Below are 16,046 nucleotides of genomic sequence, written 5' to 3' on the forward strand. Positions count from 1 at the left end.
GTTCGCGCACGACGTCGAGGACGGCGGCGCGCTCCTGGACCTCTGGGACCGGCTCCTCGCGGGCTCAGCGCTCGAGCCGTGCTACCCACTCTACGTGGCCGCGGCGCTCGTGCTCGAGCGGCGCGGCGAGCTGCTGGACGCGGCGGCGGCCGCGGACCACGCCGCGCCGCTGCACGCGGCGCTCGCGCGCCTGAGCCGGACGCCCGCGGACTGGCGCGCCGTCGCGGGCCGCGCGTCCGCGCTCCTGAAAGCGACGCCGCCGCCGGACGCCGTCAAGCGCGTGCCCCGCGGCGAGCTCCGCGCGGCGCTCGCGCCCCTGGAGGTGGCCGTCCGCGCGGGCGACGACCGCGCGCGCTTCTTCTCCTTCCGGCGGCGGCCGGCGGCCGCGGCCGCGGCGCTCCTCCGGACGACGGGCGGCCGCCTGCCGCCGCCGCCGCCGCCGCCCCACCACCCCCAGCACCACCACCGGCGGCACCGGCGGCGGCGCCGCGGCGGCGGCCGCGACGTCGCCGTCGTCGCGCGGCCGTCGCCGCGGCGAAACGGCGCGCGCGCGCGGTCCCTCGCCGCGGGCGTGCTCCTCGCGGGCGCGGCGGCGACGGCGCTCCTCGGCGACGGCGGCGCGGAGAGCTTCTCGCTGTGGGCCCGGGAGCTCGTGCTGCGGCTGGGGTCCTAATTTTTTGTTTCTGGCATTTACGGACCGCGAGAGCGGCGACCGCGGCCGCCGCCGGCGCGCGTCGCTCCTAGCCGAAGGGCATGGGGGGCGCGAGGGAGCGGAGGGAGAAGTTCTCCTCGACGCCGAAGATGTAGGCGTAGAGCCCCGCGAGGCCGAAGACCGTCGCGAATCCGACGGCGATCTTCAGGATGTCGCCCGTCTGCGCCTGGGCTCGGATGGGGTACTTCGTCCGCACGGCGCGGTAGAGGTCCACCTCGTTGCCCTTGTACTTCTCCATGAGCATGGGCACCTCCTCGACGTTGAGCCCTCGCTCCTCGTAGATCTCGAGGATGCGGTCCTGGATGAGCTCCGCCGACAGCTTCGTCGGGTGGACGATGCGGTTCGCGTTGCGCCGCTTCTTCACGTCGCCGTCCGACGTCGTCGTCGCCGTCACCGTGCTCGACATGGCGTCGAAAGAACTCGCGAGGCGCTGCGGCCAGATGTGTTGTTTGGCCGCGGCGTTTCGCTTTTGGCCGCAGCGCTATAATTTTATTAACTTCACGTTGACTTGTTGAAGATCGGCCGAAGCACGTGACGAGGTGGCTCTGAGACATGGTGGTCGAAAGAGTTGCGATGTGCCGAAGCGCTGCCATGCGCCGCGCCGTAGCCGCCGTGCTCGCATTGCGCTGCGCCGGCGCGTTCGTCGCGCCGAGCCAGCGACGACTCACGCCGCGCCGCGCCACGGACGGCGACGACGAGCTGGCCTTCCGCGACGACGAGCTGGCGGCGGCCTTCCGCTCGGCGGCGGTGCGCACGACCGACGCGCGCGCGGAACTCGCGCAGCAGAAGCGCCGCGCGGCGAAGGAGGCCGCGCGCGAGGCGAAGAGGCCGAAGAAGCCGCGGCTCGCGATGAACGACAAGCGCGTCCGCGCGAGCCAGGAGCCCATGAACGAACTCAACGAGCTGCTCTCGCGCGAGGAGGGCGGCTGGTCGTCCCTCGAGGAGGCCGAGCTCCTGCCGAAGCTCGGCGCGCTCGCCGCGGGCGCCGTCGCGCTGGCGGCGCTGCTCACGCAGAACTACGACGACATGGACGAGCTCGTGTCGTTCCCGCTCCTGTTCCGCGCGCTCCTGCCGCTCGCCTTCGGCGCGCTCGCGAGCTTCGTCGCGGCGGGCCGCTGCCTCGCGCGCTGGCGCTACGTCGACGAGCGCCTGTCGCTGGAGAAGCTCTACTTCGAGGAGACGGGCTGGGCCGACGGCTTCATGGCGAAGAAGTCCGAGGACGTCTTCAACCGGGACCAGACGGCGCGGGCCGTCCAGGTCGCGCCGAGGCTCGCCTGGCTCTCCGCGCTGACCCTGAAGCTCGGCGCGGCGGCGGCCGCGCTCTTCGCCCTCGCGGTCGTCGCGCCGTAACACGCACGCTTAGCCGTAGCAGCGGACCTCCGCCGTCGCGTCCTTGGACGCGTCCTGGCCGCCCTTCTCGAGGTACTGCTGGTGGTAGTTCTCCGCGGGCCAGAAGACGGCCGCGTCCTTGACCTCCGTGACGACGGGCTCGGCGTACTTGGCCTGCGTGGCCTCGACGACGGCCGCGGCGGCCTCCGCCTGCTCCTTGGAGTGGGGGTAGATGCCGTGGCGGTACTGCGTGCCCGCGTCGCCGCGGACCCGGTTGAGGACCGTGGGATCGACGGTGTCGAGGAGCTTGTAGCACAGCGCCTCGTAGGACACGACGTTCGGGTCGTAGAGGAGCTGGAGCGCCTCCGTGTGGCCCGTCTGGCCGCCGCAGACCTGGTCGTAGTTCGGCTCGCCCGCCCAGCCCTGCGTGTAGCCGACGCACGTCGCGGCGACGCCGGGGATGCGCTGGAAGTGCAGCTCCGTGCCCCAGAAGCATCCGCCCGCGAAGGTCGCGACCTTGTAGCCGCCGACGCGCCGCGGGACCTCGCCGGCGAGCGCGAGTTCGCCGGCCTCGCGCGCGAAGGAGTCGCGCTCGCGGCCGTCGAGCGTCGCGTAGCCGACCTTGGCCAGCGACTTGTAGAGGTTCGCCGCCGCGTAGGCGAGCACCAAGCCGTTGATGAAGACGGATTGCGGCGGCGGCGCGCCATCGATCATGGCCGCGACCGGGCCCCGCAGGTTGGTCAGCGCGCCGACGACGCAGGTCGTCAGCAGGGCCTGGTTGATCGATGGTAATGCGACGCGCGGCTTATCCGAGCCGGAGGTCGCCATCATGCGCACCGAGCGGCGCGCTTTGGCATGTGTCCCTTGCAGCGTCGATTGGCGCATGGCTCGCAACCCGTGCAGCCCGCAAGCAAGGGACGCACAGAGCAGCACGAGCGCCCAGCGCGTGTGGACCGCTATCGATCGGCCCATCTCCTCGTTGATCAATTTGCTCAGCTTCAAAAATGCCACAAAATCCTTGTGGCAAAACCTCTTGCTCGCGCGCATGCGAGCGCCCTCGTCCTCGACATCATTCCAACCAGAGCCACCACCCGCGCCGTCGCCGCCGCGCGCGCTGATGCGTACTCTCTGGCTCGTCCTCGCGAGCCTCGCGCGTGCGCAAGACGATGAAGAGGGCTGCTGCGCCGGCGACCTGACGCGCGACGCTGTCGAGTCCTGCGGCACCGACCAGCTCACGCGCGGTGCCGCGGCGACCACCAGCACCCGAGCGACACCCGCGGCGCAGCCCGGCGCCTGGGATATCGCGCCGTCCGTCCTCATACAACCCGGCGAGTTCCGCATGGGCACGGACCGGCCGCGCATCTTCGTCGACGGCGAGGCCCCCTCTCGCCGCGTCGCGCTCTCGCGCGCGTTCCTCATGGACGTCTACGAGGCGACGAACGACGACTTCGCGGCGTTCGTGGACGCGACGGGCTACGTGACGGACAGCGAGCGCTTCGGCTGGTCCTTCGTGTTCCACCTGGAGCTGAGCGAGGCGCGGCGCGCGGCCATCGATAAAGCGGTCGACGGCGTCGAGTGGTGGCTGCCCGTGAACGGCAGCGACTGGCGGTCGCCGCAGGGCCCCGGGAGCGACGTCTTCGCGGCGAAGCGCGGCGCGCACCCCGTCGTGCAGGTGTCCTGGCACGACGCGGCGGCGTACTGCGCCTGGCGCGGCGGCCGGCTGCCCACGGAGGCCGAGTGGGAGTACGCGGCGAGGGACGGCCGGAGCCAGACCATGTACCCCTGGGGCAACGAGCTCACGCCGGGGGGGGGCTACCGCGCGAACCTCTGGCAGGGCGACTTCCCGCGGTCGAACACGGCCGACGACGGCTTCTCCTTCGCCGGGCCCGTGGGCTCGTACGCGCCGCAGACGGCGACGGGCATCCACGACCTCATCGGCAACGTGTGGGAGTGGGTGTCCGACTGGTGGTACGAGCCGGAGGCGTCGGCCCACGACGCCGTGCTCCGGGACCCGGCGGGGCCGAGCGCGGGCGGCGAGAAGCTCAAGAAGGGCGGCTCGTTCCTCTGCCACAAGTCCTACTGCTTCCGCTACCGGAGCGCCGCGCGCCACAAGAACTCGCCCGACTCGGCGTCGAGCAACAACGGCATGCGCTGCGTCCGCGACGCGGCCGCGTAAATCGTCCATTTTTGCGGCATGTTGAAGGGCAACACCTTCGAGTTGCCGCTCGCGGTGGCGCGGCGTATGAGCCTCGCCTGAGCGCTACTGCCACAGCCCAATACTGCCTGTGAGAGCCACTGCCTGCATCGCATCGCAACATGGGTCGCCGCCGCAAGCGCTCGCGTTCCTCGTCGTCGTCGTCGTCGTCGTCGTCCGCGTCGTCGTCGTCGTCGTCGTCGCTGTCGTCGTCCTCCTCCTCGTCGCGGTCGCGCGGCAAGCGCCGCTCGAGGTCGCGGTCGCGGTCGCGGTCGCCGCGGCGGTCGCCGGGCCGCGACCGCGGCCGGTCGCCGCCGGGCCGCTACCGGCCGCGGTCGCGGTCGCTGAGCCGGTCGCCGCCGCTCTACGGCCGCGGCGCGGGCATGCCGCTCTACGGCCGGCGCTACGAGCGGTCGCCGTCGCCGCGCGGGCCGCCGCGCGACGACCGGCGGCCGCCGCCGCCCCGGCGGCCGCCGCCGCGCGTGCCCGACGTGCGGAGCGTGCACCGGGGGACCGTCGCGCGCATCCAGCCCTTTGGGTGCTTCGTGCGCATCGAAGGGTTTGGCGACGGTTTGTGCCACGTCTCCCAGATGTGCGCCTACCGCGTCGAGGACCCGAAGGACGTCGTCGACGTCGGCGAGGCGGTCCGGGTCAAGGTCGTCGAGCACAAGGACGCGGGCAAGTACTCGCTGTCCATGAAGGCCGTCGACCAGGCGACGGGCGAGGACCTCGACCCGACGAACGCGGGCTACCAGCCGTCGGGCGGCCCCGGCGGCCGGGGGCGCGACAAGATCGTCGCCGGCGACGAGCTCGACCCCATGGAGGCCCAGCGCCGGGGCCTCGCGCCCCAGTCCCAGCGCTTCGCGTCCGGCGGCGACTACGCGCTCGTCGAGGAGGACCGCGCGCCGCCGCCGCCGCCGCCGCCGGACGCGCCGCTGCCGCCCATGGGCCGCGGCCGCGGCGCGACGATGCCCGCCTGGATGTCCCAGCTGCAGGCCGACGTCGGCGGCGCGTCGAAGAAGAAGAAGAAGAAGAAGAAGGACAAGGACAAGAAGAAGAGCAAGAAGAAGGACAAGAAGGCCGCGAAGAAGGCGAAGAAGGCCGCGAAGAAGGAGGCGAAGAAGGACAAGAAGCGCAAGCGCGAGTCCGACGGCTCCGAGAAGAAATCCAAAAAGAAGAAGAAGGGCTCCTAGGGCTGTTTTAAGACCGTCGTTCGCGTTAAGACGAAGGGCTCCTAGGGCTATTTTAAGACCGTCGTTCGCGTTCATTGGCGGAGCCACGTGTCGAGGAACGCGAAGACGCGCGCCTCCATGAACGCGCGGTCCTTCTCGGACCGCGGCGAGTGGCGCTCGTTCGGGAAGCAGAGGAGGTCGTAGGCCTTGCCCTCGTCGACCAGCGCCTGGATGAGGCGCGCCGTGTGGCGGAAGTGGACGTTCTCGTCGATGAGGCCGTGCACGAGCAGGAGCGCGCCCTCGATGTCGGCCGCGTGCGTCATCACGGACGACGACGCGTAGCCTCCCGGGTTCTCCGCGGGCCCGCCGGCCATGTAGCGCTCCGTGTAGTGCGTGTCGTAGCCGTCCCAGGACGTGACGGGCGCGCCCGCGACCGCGCAGCGGAACGTCCGCGGAGCGCGCGCCAAGCACATGGCGCTCAGGTAGCCGCCGTAGCTCCAGCCGTAGATGCCGACGCGGTCCTTGTCCGCGAGGCCCCGCGCGACGACGTAGTCGACGGCCGAGACCTGGTCCGCGACCTCGAGGTCGCCGAGGTTGCCCCTGATCGCCGCCTCGAAGGGCTGGCCGCGCCGCGCGGACCCCCGGTTGTCGCACTTGACGACGAGGAACCCCTCGGACCGCAGCTTCTGCGCGCGGAGGTCCGCGGAGACCGTCGACCACTTGTCGGCGACGAACTGGACGTGGGGCCCGCCGTAGCAGCTCACGGCCGTCGGGTAGGGGCCGGGCCCGTGGACCGCCGCGTCGGGCGCGTAGATGGCCGCGTGGAGCTCGACCGCGCCGTCGGCGGACGGGAAGGTCACGAACTCGGGCGGCCGCAGGCCGGCGGCGAGGGACGCCACGCGCGGGTCCTCCTCGGACGCGTCGTAGAGGACCGCGGACGCGCCGCCGGCTCGGACTTCGGCCTTCGTCGGCGCGGCCGCGGAGCTCGACTGGAGGAAGACAGCGCCGTCGCCGACGGCCGCGGCGTCGACGTAGGCGCCCGCGTCGCTCAGCCGCTCCGGCGTCTCGGAGCCGCCGTAGGGCGCGACGAAGAGGCCCCGCTCGAGCGGTTTGGAGAGGTCGCTGCCGAGGAAATACACCTCGGTCTCGGACACCTTCACGAGCTCCTCGACCATGATGTTTCCCGGCGTCACGCAGCGGAGCTCCGCGCCCGTCGCCGCGTCGTGCGCGTAGAGGCGCTTGACGCCGTCGCCGCGCTCCGACGCGAGGAGCAGCTCGCCCTCGGCGACGCCCCAGCGCAGCGCGTCGTCGAGGTTGATCCAGGCGTCGTTCGTCTCCTCGAGCACGACGCGCGCGTCGCCGCCGCCGGCGTCCAGCGCGACGAGGCGCGCGACGGTCTGGGCCCGGTTCTGCACGAGCGCGAGGACCGTCGCTTCGTCGGCCCAGGCGACGCGCGCGAGGTAGACGTCGTGCCCCAGCCCCGCGGCGCCGACGACGTCGAGCCAGGCCGTGGCGCCGCCCGCGACGGCCACGACGCCGAGCTTCACGGCCGGGTTCACGGCGCCCGCGAAGGGGTAGCGGTGGCTCTCCGTCGACATGGGGTCCGCGTCGCCCGCATGGGGGATGCCGAAGACCTGGACCGCGGACTCGTCGCAGGCCTCGTAGCAGACCTTGGTGCCGTCCGCCGAGAGCCAGAGGCCGTCGTAGCGGTCCATCTCCTCCATGGCGCAGTAGTCCGCGACGCCGTGCGTGAGCCCCGCCGTGCCCCGCGCGCCGGTGCTCAGGCGCGCGGGCGCGCCGCCGCCGGCCGCGCAGACGCAGACCTCGTCGTCCCAGACGAAGGCCACCGTCGACCCGTCGTCGGAGATCTTCGCGTCGAGGCACGCGCCCGAGCCGACGTCGGGGTGGTCCGCGGGGTCGAAGAGGCGCGTCGCTTCGCCATTAACCCCTTCCTTGACGTAGAGCGCGCCCTCGAGGGGGACGAGCAGCTTGGGCGCCTTCTTCGCCCAGGCGTAGCTCGTGACGCCCGTGGCCATGACGCGCGCGCGCTCGCGGCGGAGCTGCTCCTCGAGCGAATACGTCGCGCCGTCGCCGCCGGAGAAGGCGACGGACGTCTCGCCCGTCGCGACGTCGTAGGCGTAGAGCGCCTTGGCCATGGAGCCCTGGTCCGTCGACGCGAGGTACGTCAGGTGCGACCCGTCGGGCGAGAACTTGGCGGACGCGAGGCCCAGCGTGCCCGGCTTCGGCAGGTGCGCCACGTCGTCGAAGCTCAGCACCTCCGCGTCTCGGAGCCGCGCTTTCAGAGCTGCCTGCGGGCTCGGCAGCGCGAGGGCGGACACCTGCGCGGCCATGAGGACGACGAGTGCTGGCACGGTGGCGGCGTAGCAGAGCATGAAAGGCTTGCCGGCTCGCGATGCTCGCACGAGCTCTTGCGCAGCTCAGCAGTGCTCAGCAGCGGTAAATCAGGCAATGGTTCCTTCACCATGCATCCCAAGCTCTCCTTGCCGTTGATAGGTCGTGCGGCAAGACTTCGTCTCGCGCAGTCTTCAGATGGTTTGTCAGTGGCGGTGTGATTTCAAGGCCTGCCAGCCACACGACGTATCGACAACGGCAAGACTTTTACCCTCTGGGCCGCGGCCGCGAGAGGAGCGTGCGGTGCGTGTACAGCGTCGCGTCGCGGTACTGGGCGCAGCGCGCGTCGCGCTGGAGCGTCTCCGTCGCGCGGTCCGTCAGCCGCGCGACCGCGCGCGTGAACGCGCCGTACTGCTCGATCTCGAAGTAGGCGGCGCGCGCGCGGCAGGCCGCGGCGTAGGCGTCGCCGGCGTAGGCGGCGGCCGCGCGGCCGCGGCCGTCCAGCGGCCGGTAGCGCGCGTCGTCGGCCCGGTACCAGCGGCCGCCGTCGACGCGGTAGCCCGCGGCCGGCGGCGGATTCCGGGCCGCGGGCGCCGGCGGCAGGTCTTCCGGGTGGCTGAAGAAGAGGCCGCGGCGCTCCGGGGCGGGCGGCGGGGCCGCGGGCGGGTCCGTCGACGTCGCCGCGTCCGCCGTCGGCGCCGGCGCCGTCGCCGCGTCGCGCGTCCGCCGCCCGTCGCCGGACCGCGCGCTCCCGCGGCTCTGGGCGCTGCTCGGGCAGCTCTGGGCGAACCGACTGCTCTGGGCGCTCGCGGGGCGGCTCGACGGCTCGGCGCGCGGCGCGGGCCGCGCGAGGCTCGCGATGCTCGCCGAGGCGCGCGACGACGCCGCGTCGTAGTAGTCCGAGGCGAAGGTGTGCTCGCCGTAGCGCCGCGCGTCGTCCTCGGCGTCCGGCGCGCGCCAGCGGTCCGCCGCGGGCGGCGCCGCGGGCGGCGGCGGCGACGCCCGGAGCGGACCGTCGGCGGACCGCCGCGACGACCGCGACGACGGCCGCGCCGACGCCGCGGGCGACTCGGCGGGTTCCGGCCGCGGCGCGCGGTCGGCGGGCGGCGCGCGATCGGGCCGCGCGTAGGCCCGCCGGAGCACGTCCTCGGCCGTCGGCGGCGGCTTCCGCCGCCGCCGGCTCGGCGTCCGACGCTTCGACGCCTGCTCGCGCCGCAGCGTGCGCGTCCACGACTGCTTCGCGACCGTGTCCACGAGGTGGAGCGACGTGCCGGACTCGCGCGGCTCGCGCGCCGCGGCGCGGCCCCGGCGCGGCGCGTCGTCGCCACGCAGGGAGTTCGCCCAGCTGGCGACCTGCACGCGCTGCGGCTTCACGAGCTCGTCCTCGGCGACCCGCGTCGGCGACCCGGGCCCGCGCATCGTCTCGCGCCAGGCCACGCGCGGCGACCAGAGGGCAGCCATGCCGGCAGTTAAGGGCAGCCTCTGCAACCAAGCCTGCTTGAGCAGCGCAGCCTGCGTGCTCGGCAGCCCCGCATAAACTGCCGACGGTCGCTTGAGCAGCACTTGACGGGCAACAAAAACGCTGATCGAGCTATCGGCCAGCGCATTCGTGCTCCGTCGCGCGCCACACCGCAGCTCTCGTGCACAATGGAACGCCTGCGCGTCGTGTCGAAAAAGGGCCTCGCGCTGCGCGCGACCTTCGAGAAGTCGTCGAAGCTCGTGGCGACGCTGCCCCCGGACGCCGTGGTCGTGCGCGTCACGGAGCGCGCCGGCGACAAGCGGTCCTTCGTCGTGAGCTTCTCGGGCGAGCACCGGGGCTGGGCGTCGTCGGCGCTGCTCAAGCCCGCCCGCGAGAGCGGCCGCGCGCTGCGTAAGCTCCGCGACGCCGCCAATGCGGACCGCGCGGCCGTGCGGCCCGCGCAGCTCGCGCAGGCGTGCCTCGAGTCCGCGGACCACGCGGCGCTCTACGACGCGCTGCTCGACCTCGCCGCGGGCCCCGGGGACGACGTCGGCCGCGCGGCGACGGCGTGCCTCTTCGGCCTCGCGTCGTCGCCGTCGATTTACGCCGTGAGGAGCCGCGGCGTCGACGCGCCCGGGGGCACGGTCGTCGTCTTCGGCTTCGGCGGCGCCCACCTGGACCAGCTCGACGCCGTCGGGAAGCTCTACGACGCGACGCTCCCGTCCTGGCAGCGCGTCGCGACGACGACGTCCGCGCTCGCGGCGCCGCCGGACGACGCGCGGCTCTCGGCGCACGCGGCGGCGCTGCGCGAGGCGCAGTTCGAGGTCGTCGCGCAGGCCTGCGCCGCCGCGGGCGACGTCCTCGTCCACGTCTTCTCGAACAACGGCGCGGGCGCCTTCGCGGAGCTGCTGCGGCGGGACCCGGCGCTCGCGGCCAAGGTCCGGGGGGTGGTCTTCGACAGCGCGGCGACGCTCGACATCGGGCCCAACATGGCGGACGTCGTCCTCGGGAGCGTCCTCGGCGACCTGCGCCGCCTCGAGGCGCCCGGGGCGACCGTCGCCAAGGTCAAGGACGCGCGGCTCGCGGCCAACGTCGCCGCGGTCTTCGCGAAGCCCGACGGGCCGACGCCCATGGACGCGGCGCTCGCGGAGCTCGTCGACGCGACGTGCCCCAAGGCCGCGCCGGCGCTCTTCCTCTACTCGTCGACGGACAGGCTCATCCTCGCCGCGCGCGTCGAGGAGTTCGCGGACCGCGTCGCCGCGGGCCGCGACGACGGCGCCGCGCGGCTGACGCGGAAGGTCTTCGACGGCAGCGGCCACGTGCGCCACCTCGACGCGTTCCCCGGCGAGTACGCGGCCGCCGTCGGCGCCCTGGTGGCCGCGGCCATGCCGGAGGAGACGTCGCGCGTCGTCGGCTAGCTAAAATTACGGTTCCGGAGCTCGCCGACCTGGTCCGCGAGGCGGCCGACGGCCCAGACGGGGCCGTCCAAGCGCGCGGGGAACCACCAGTTCACCGCGAGCGTGTCGTCGTGCTGCTCGACCTGGTGGATCCAGCCCGCGGGCAGGTAGAGCACCTCGCCCGGCCGCACGACGGCCTCCGCGGGCCGCGGGAGCGCGTGCCCGTCGTCGTCGACGAGGTCCGCGGCGAGGTCGACGTCGAGCCAGTCGACGGCGTCGCCGCGCTCGTCCCTGAGGTGCCAGCCGTGGCCGTGCTTCGTCCACCGCGCGGGGACGCACTTCGCGGACTTGAGGTAGGCCGCCGCGGACGGCGGCAGGAGCAGGAACCGCTTGCAGCCCGCGAGGACGAGGTAGAGATTTTCAAAGGCCCGGTCGCGGTGCGCGGCCGTCGTCGACCGCGAGTCGCCGAGCCAGACGTTGACGGCCTCGGGCTCGGCCGCGGCGCCCGCGGGCGCGCCCCGCTCCGCGAGGGCCTCGAGGAAGGGCGCCGGGAGCGCGCTCGCGGGCACGGCGTCGCCGAGCGCCGCGGCGCACTCGCCGAGGCTCCCGTTCTGGGCGCTGTAGTACAAGACGTCGTCGCCCTTGCTCCGGAGCGCGCGCAAAAACGCCGCCGGCGTGAGCTTGCGCTCTTCGGGCATCGCGAGGCGCGGCCGGCCGTCCGGCAGGTCGCCGCCGCGACGGATCGAGTCGGCGCGACCGTCGGGCGTCGCGGAGACCGTCAGCGGCGTCGCGTCGTCGCGCTCCAGCGCCCGGAGCGCGTCGAGGCCGTCGAGCGGCCCGACGTCGTCGAGGCGGACGATCAGGGGCTGCGACGCGCCGACGAAGTCGCGGGAGAAGCGCAGCGGCGACAGCGCGCCGACGGCCTCGCGCGCCACGCGGCGCGACGCCGGCAGCCACAGCCCGCCGACGTCGTCGGCGACGGCGCGCGCCGCGTCCTGCAAGGCGGCCCGCGGCGCGTCGACGACGACCTCGACGCGCCCGCCCAGGTCGCCGCGCGCGCCCTTGACGACCTTCATCCACCGCCGCGCGCCGCCGTCGTCGTCGTCGACCGGCTCCGTCGCGCGCCGCTCGGCCCGGCGCAGCGCGTCGTCGACGGACGCGGCGTCCGACGCGGCGAGCGCCGCGGCCGCGGCGGGCCGCGCGTGTTCCAGCGCCCGCAGCTTCGCCGCGCAGGCGTCGCGGCCACCACCGTCGGTGACCCAGGCCTCGAGCGCCGCGAGGAACCCGACGTTCGGCAGCGCCGCCGGCCGCCGCTCCTCGAGCCAGGTGCGCGCGGCGGCGACCGTCGGGAACGCGCCGCCGCGGGCCGCGAGGGCGTACGCGAGCGACACCGCGGAGCTCCGCGACACGCCGCGCGCGCAGTGCACGTAGACGGGGTCGCCCGCGAGGCGCGCGTCGTGCACGAAGAGCGCCGCGGCCTCGAACTTGGCCGCGAGCGCGCCGGCCGCCGCGGGCTCGTCCGCGACGGGCAGGCGCAGGCGCCGTCTGACGTTCGGGTGCCGCGCGGGGTCCACGGCCGTGACGCCGAGGCTCACGGCGGCGCCGATCTCGGCGTCGTCGAAGAAGCTGTCGCCCTCGCCCAGCGGCTTCTTGCCGCCCTGCCAGAGCGGCGCGCGCGGGCCCAGGAGCTGGCTCGGCTTGCCGCCCATCGCGGTCGCTGGGACGACTCGTGCCGCTGTCAACTGCTTATGCTGGAGGTTTCGTCAACTGCTTGGTGCCATCGCGCAGGGGTGAGCTTTGCTTGCGCCATTTGCCACAAAAAAAGTTCAAGAAAGGTGCTTTGAGATTCTTGAAGAGTAGCAGCCCCGCGATGGAGCCCTCTGCCTGCGTCGCAGCTCTCGCGCCCTAATTCCATGGCGGCCTACGGCGCCGACACCGACGCCGACGCCCTCGCGCAGCGGCTCGCGACCGACGGCTACGCCCTCGTCGCCGACTGGCTGAGCGCCGACGACGCGGCGCACGTGCGGCTCGAAGCGAACGCGCTGGCCTTCGAGCCGTCGCGCGTCATCAGCGGCGGCCGCAAGGTCGTCGACGCGGAGCGCACGGACGAGATCTGCTGGCTCCGCGGCGCGAGCGGCCACCCGCCGGCGCTCGCGGGCGTCGCGGCGCGCCTCCGGGCTCTGGGCCGCGGTTTGGGGCGCGCGCTCGCGCGGCTCGACGGCCGCCGCGGCGCGCCGCCGGCCGTCGCCGCGGCCCTGGACCGGGCCGTCGCGCGCGCGCGCGTGCGGCGGCAGGAGCGGCGGCCCGCGACGATCCTCGCCGACGACGGCGACGGCGCCGCGGGCGCGCCTCCTGCGATGGTCGCGCGCTACGCCAACGGCGCGCGGTTCACGGCGCACGTCGACGCGGCGAACGCCGGCGAGCTGCCCTTCGGGACGCCGCCGGACCCGCGCGTGCTGACGGCCGTCGTCTACGCGTCGGAGCCGGCCGGCGGCTGGCGGCCGGGCCACGGCGGCGTGCTCCGGGTCACGCGGCCCCTCGGCGCGCCGTCGCCGGGCCTCGACGTGCTCCTCCCCGCGGGCGCGGACCCGGCGACCCTCGACGTCCCGCCGCGGCGCGGCCTCCTCGTCCTCTTCTGGTCCGCGCTCGTGCGCCACGAGGTCCTCCCGGCCTTCGAGGAGCGCCTCGCCCTGTCGATGTGGTACAACGAGCCGCCGCCGCGGCCGACGGACGCGTGTGCAAAAGAGTAGCTTGTACAACTGGGGGGGGAGGGGGATCCTAGACTTTCGTCGCGGTGCCGGCCGTCGAGTCGGTGCTCCGGGGCGACCGCGGAATAGATAGGCGTCGGCCGCGGAGTACGTGCTCCGGGGCGACTGCGGAAGAGGCGTCGTCCGCCGCGGAGTACAGGGTGCTCCGGGGCGACTGCGGCGTCGGCGAGCTAGTCGGCGCGGAGCTCGACGCCGGCCTCGACGTCGCCCGCGCCGTCGGCGACGAGCGGCGCCGCGTCCGGGTCGCCGACGGCCTCGCCCGTGTCGATGGCGTCGGCGACGGCGGCGACGGCCGGCCCGCTCGCGCGCGCGAGCTTCGCGTCGGCCTCGGAGGCGTTCTTGATCTTGACGCGCTTGTCGACGAGCGCGTAGCGGTGCGCGACGTCCGCGAGCGCGACGAGCGCCGAGTAGTCGGCGATGGCCGACCGCTCGAGGTCCACGACGCACGATTTCGGGTCGCTGCCCGGGGCGAAGGCCTTGGAGAAGTCCTTGACCGTGCCGAAGAAGAGGGGCGCGAGCGGCGAGTACGTGACCTCGTCGCCGTCCGTCTTCTTGTCCGTCTTCGCGACCGCGAAGGACGCGCCGCGGTTCCACGCGTCGAAGGTCGCGAGCGTCACGGAGCCGACGACGACGCCGATGGCCCTACGACACACAGTGTCTAGAAGGAAACAACAAGGGACGCTGCGGCGCGCAGGTTGAAGACGACGGCGAGCACCGTCGTCTCGACGATGACGAACGCGTCCGCGCGCGGGATCCTCGGCAGGAGGCGGAACGTGTCGAAGCAGAACGTCGAGAGCACGACCATGAAGAGCACGCCCGTGAGCGTGCCGATGGGGATCACGGAGATGACGGGGCTGAGGAAGACGACGAAGACGAGCATGAGGACGCCCGCCGCGGCGCCGCTGAGGCGGCCGCGCGCGCCGTTGACGCTCACGTTGATCGTCGACTGGCCGATCATCGCGTCGCCGCCCATGGCCCCGAAGAGGCCGCTCACGAGGTTCGCGACGCCCTGGGCGACGCACTCCTGGTTCGAGCGGAAGACGGACGGCAGGTCCTCCGTGATCTCGTCGACGGCTTGTAAGGTCATGACGGACTCGATGAGCCCGACGAACGTGAGCGAGATCGCGTACTGGAAGACGACGCCCCACTCGCCGTCGGCGGGCACTTGCGGCACGTGCCAGGACGGCGGCCTGCGGCGCGGGCTCGCGCGCGCGCGACGGGCGGACGGCGCGGGACGCGCGCGCGCCGCTGAGCTTCTCCGTCTGGCCGACCGTGCGCGTGGACACGCCAATGAGCCCCCGGTTGATGAACTGCTCCCACAGCGTGCCGAAGATGATGGCGACGAGGCTCGACGGGAGCGCGCGCTGGTCTGCGGGCGCGCGCGGCGTGATCCCGGAAGAGCGGCGCGCGGACGCGGGCGGACGCGCAGCGCGCCGGGATCACCCGGGGCCAGGCGAGCATGATCATCATCGTGAAGCCGACGAGGAGCAGCGTGAGCCAGGTCTTCGTCTCGTCGAGCTCCATCCAGCGCCGCTCGTTTTCCTTGCAGTCCGAGTAGTAGTCCGGGTGGCGCGGCGACGTCGACTCCTTCGCGTAGGGGCACGTCTTGAAGGCGCCGAACCTGCGCGCGCGCGTCGGCGCGCCGCGGCGCGCGCGCGGCGTCGACGCGCGCGCGGGCCGCGCGCTGCGCCATGAAGATGACGATGCCGAGGCCGTTCATGAAGCCGATCATGCAGGGCTTCGAGATGAGCTTCACGAGCTTCGCGAGCTGGAACACGCCGCAGAGCGTCTGCAACACGCCGCAGAGCGCCACGGTCATGAGGAGGTGCTGGAACCGGTCGCCGTTCGAGTAGCTCGACAGCGGGCCCGAGTCCGCCTGCGGCGCGCGCGCTCGGCCGCGCGCCGCGCGCGGCGGACGCACCATGAGGTCCTTGATGACGACGGCCATGGCGCCCGCGGCGCCGGAGATCATGCCGGGCTTGCCGCCGATGAGCGCCGTGATGAGGCCCAGGAAGAACGTCGAGTACCTGCGGCCGCGGCCGGGCGGCTCCGACGCGGGAGCGCGCGAGCATTTTTCCTCGACGGACGCCGCCTCGCGCAGGCCCACGAGCGGGGGCACGCCGGCGACGAAGCTGAAGGCCACGGACTCGGGCACCTGCATCACCGCGACCGTGACGCCGGAGAGCAGCTCGTTCTTGAACGCCTCCTTGTCGTTCATGTAGAACTCGACGCTGGAGACGATGTACTTTCGCAGAGAGAAGCTCGTGAGGATCGTCCACGGGTCCTCGTCCTCGCCCGCGGTCGCGATCGCGCTCGTCGTGCAGCTAGTGTCCATGTTCGGCGGGCAGCCTTCTCGAGATTCTGGGATGTCAAAGCTCGTGCTGCTGCATCGAGAAGAGAACGAGCAGACCAGCTGCCAAACAAGCGTGTTGATTCACCATTAGAGTGAAGCAAGGCTCAGCCTGCAAGAGTGTTGACTTTGAAGGAGTGAAGGGGCTGCCGAACCTTTTGATCTCAGAAGCGCAGATCTTCCTGTTGTCATTCGCCGCGCCATGGCGCGGCTCATTCCCTTCTCCAACCATGAGCAGCTGCGTGCTGGCCTCTCGGAGAAGCCCGGCACCGTGTCGTCGCCGAGCTCCAGCAAGTACGCCGTCCGAGTCGTC

General features: G+C 73.1%; 5 protein-coding genes across 5 annotated transcripts; 2 read left to right on the top strand and 3 right to left on the bottom strand.

Annotated features, from left to right (window-relative positions):
* Positions 1-2,060: 2,060 nt before the first annotated feature.
* On the bottom strand, positions 2,061-3,025 carry AURANDRAFT_51990 (hypothetical protein; the record flags this gene model as incomplete). Its single annotated transcript, XM_009034454.1, has 1 exon — positions 2,061-3,025. One exon carries the CDS (start codon positions 3,011-3,013, stop codon positions 2,072-2,074), a length of 942 nt encoding a protein of 313 aa, XP_009032702.1.
* Positions 3,026-3,158: 133 nt separating this feature from the next.
* AURANDRAFT_18589 (hypothetical protein) lies at positions 3,159-4,217 on the top strand (the record flags this gene model as incomplete). The annotated part of the gene is made up of 1 exon (XM_009034054.1): positions 3,159-4,217. The coding sequence occupies one exon, from the start codon at positions 3,159-3,161 to the stop codon at positions 4,215-4,217; it is 1,059 nt and encodes a 352-aa protein (XP_009032302.1).
* Positions 4,218-4,618: 401 nt separating this feature from the next.
* On the top strand, positions 4,619-5,428 carry AURANDRAFT_18668 (hypothetical protein; the record flags this gene model as incomplete). The annotated part of the gene is made up of 1 exon (XM_009034055.1): positions 4,619-5,428. The coding sequence occupies one exon, from the start codon at positions 4,619-4,621 to the stop codon at positions 5,426-5,428; it is 810 nt and encodes a 269-aa protein (XP_009032303.1).
* A 71-nt stretch (positions 5,429-5,499) lies between these two features.
* Positions 5,500-7,758, bottom strand: AURANDRAFT_58561 (hypothetical protein; the record flags this gene model as incomplete). Its single annotated transcript, XM_009034453.1, has 2 exons — positions 5,500-6,396; positions 6,439-7,758. The coding sequence occupies 2 exons, from the start codon at positions 7,756-7,758 to the stop codon at positions 5,500-5,502; spliced, it is 2,217 nt and encodes a 738-aa protein (XP_009032701.1).
* A 5,954-nt stretch (positions 7,759-13,712) lies between these two features.
* Positions 13,713-15,717, bottom strand: AURANDRAFT_35872 (hypothetical protein; the record flags this gene model as incomplete). The annotated part of the gene is made up of 7 exons (XM_009034452.1): positions 13,713-14,025; positions 14,064-14,573; positions 14,620-14,693; positions 14,797-14,892; positions 15,005-15,259; positions 15,305-15,410; positions 15,483-15,717. Coding segments are annotated over 7 exons (1,473 nt in total), but the record flags the coding sequence as incomplete, so codon positions are not given.
* Positions 15,718-16,046: the final 329 nt, after the last annotated feature.

The sequence above is a fragment of the Aureococcus anophagefferens genome (assembly GCF_000186865.1).
Source record: "Aureococcus anophagefferens unplaced genomic scaffold AURANscaffold_1, whole genome shotgun sequence".
In the NCBI taxonomy this organism is placed as follows: domain Eukaryota; class Pelagophyceae; order Pelagomonadales; family Pelagomonadaceae; genus Aureococcus; species Aureococcus anophagefferens.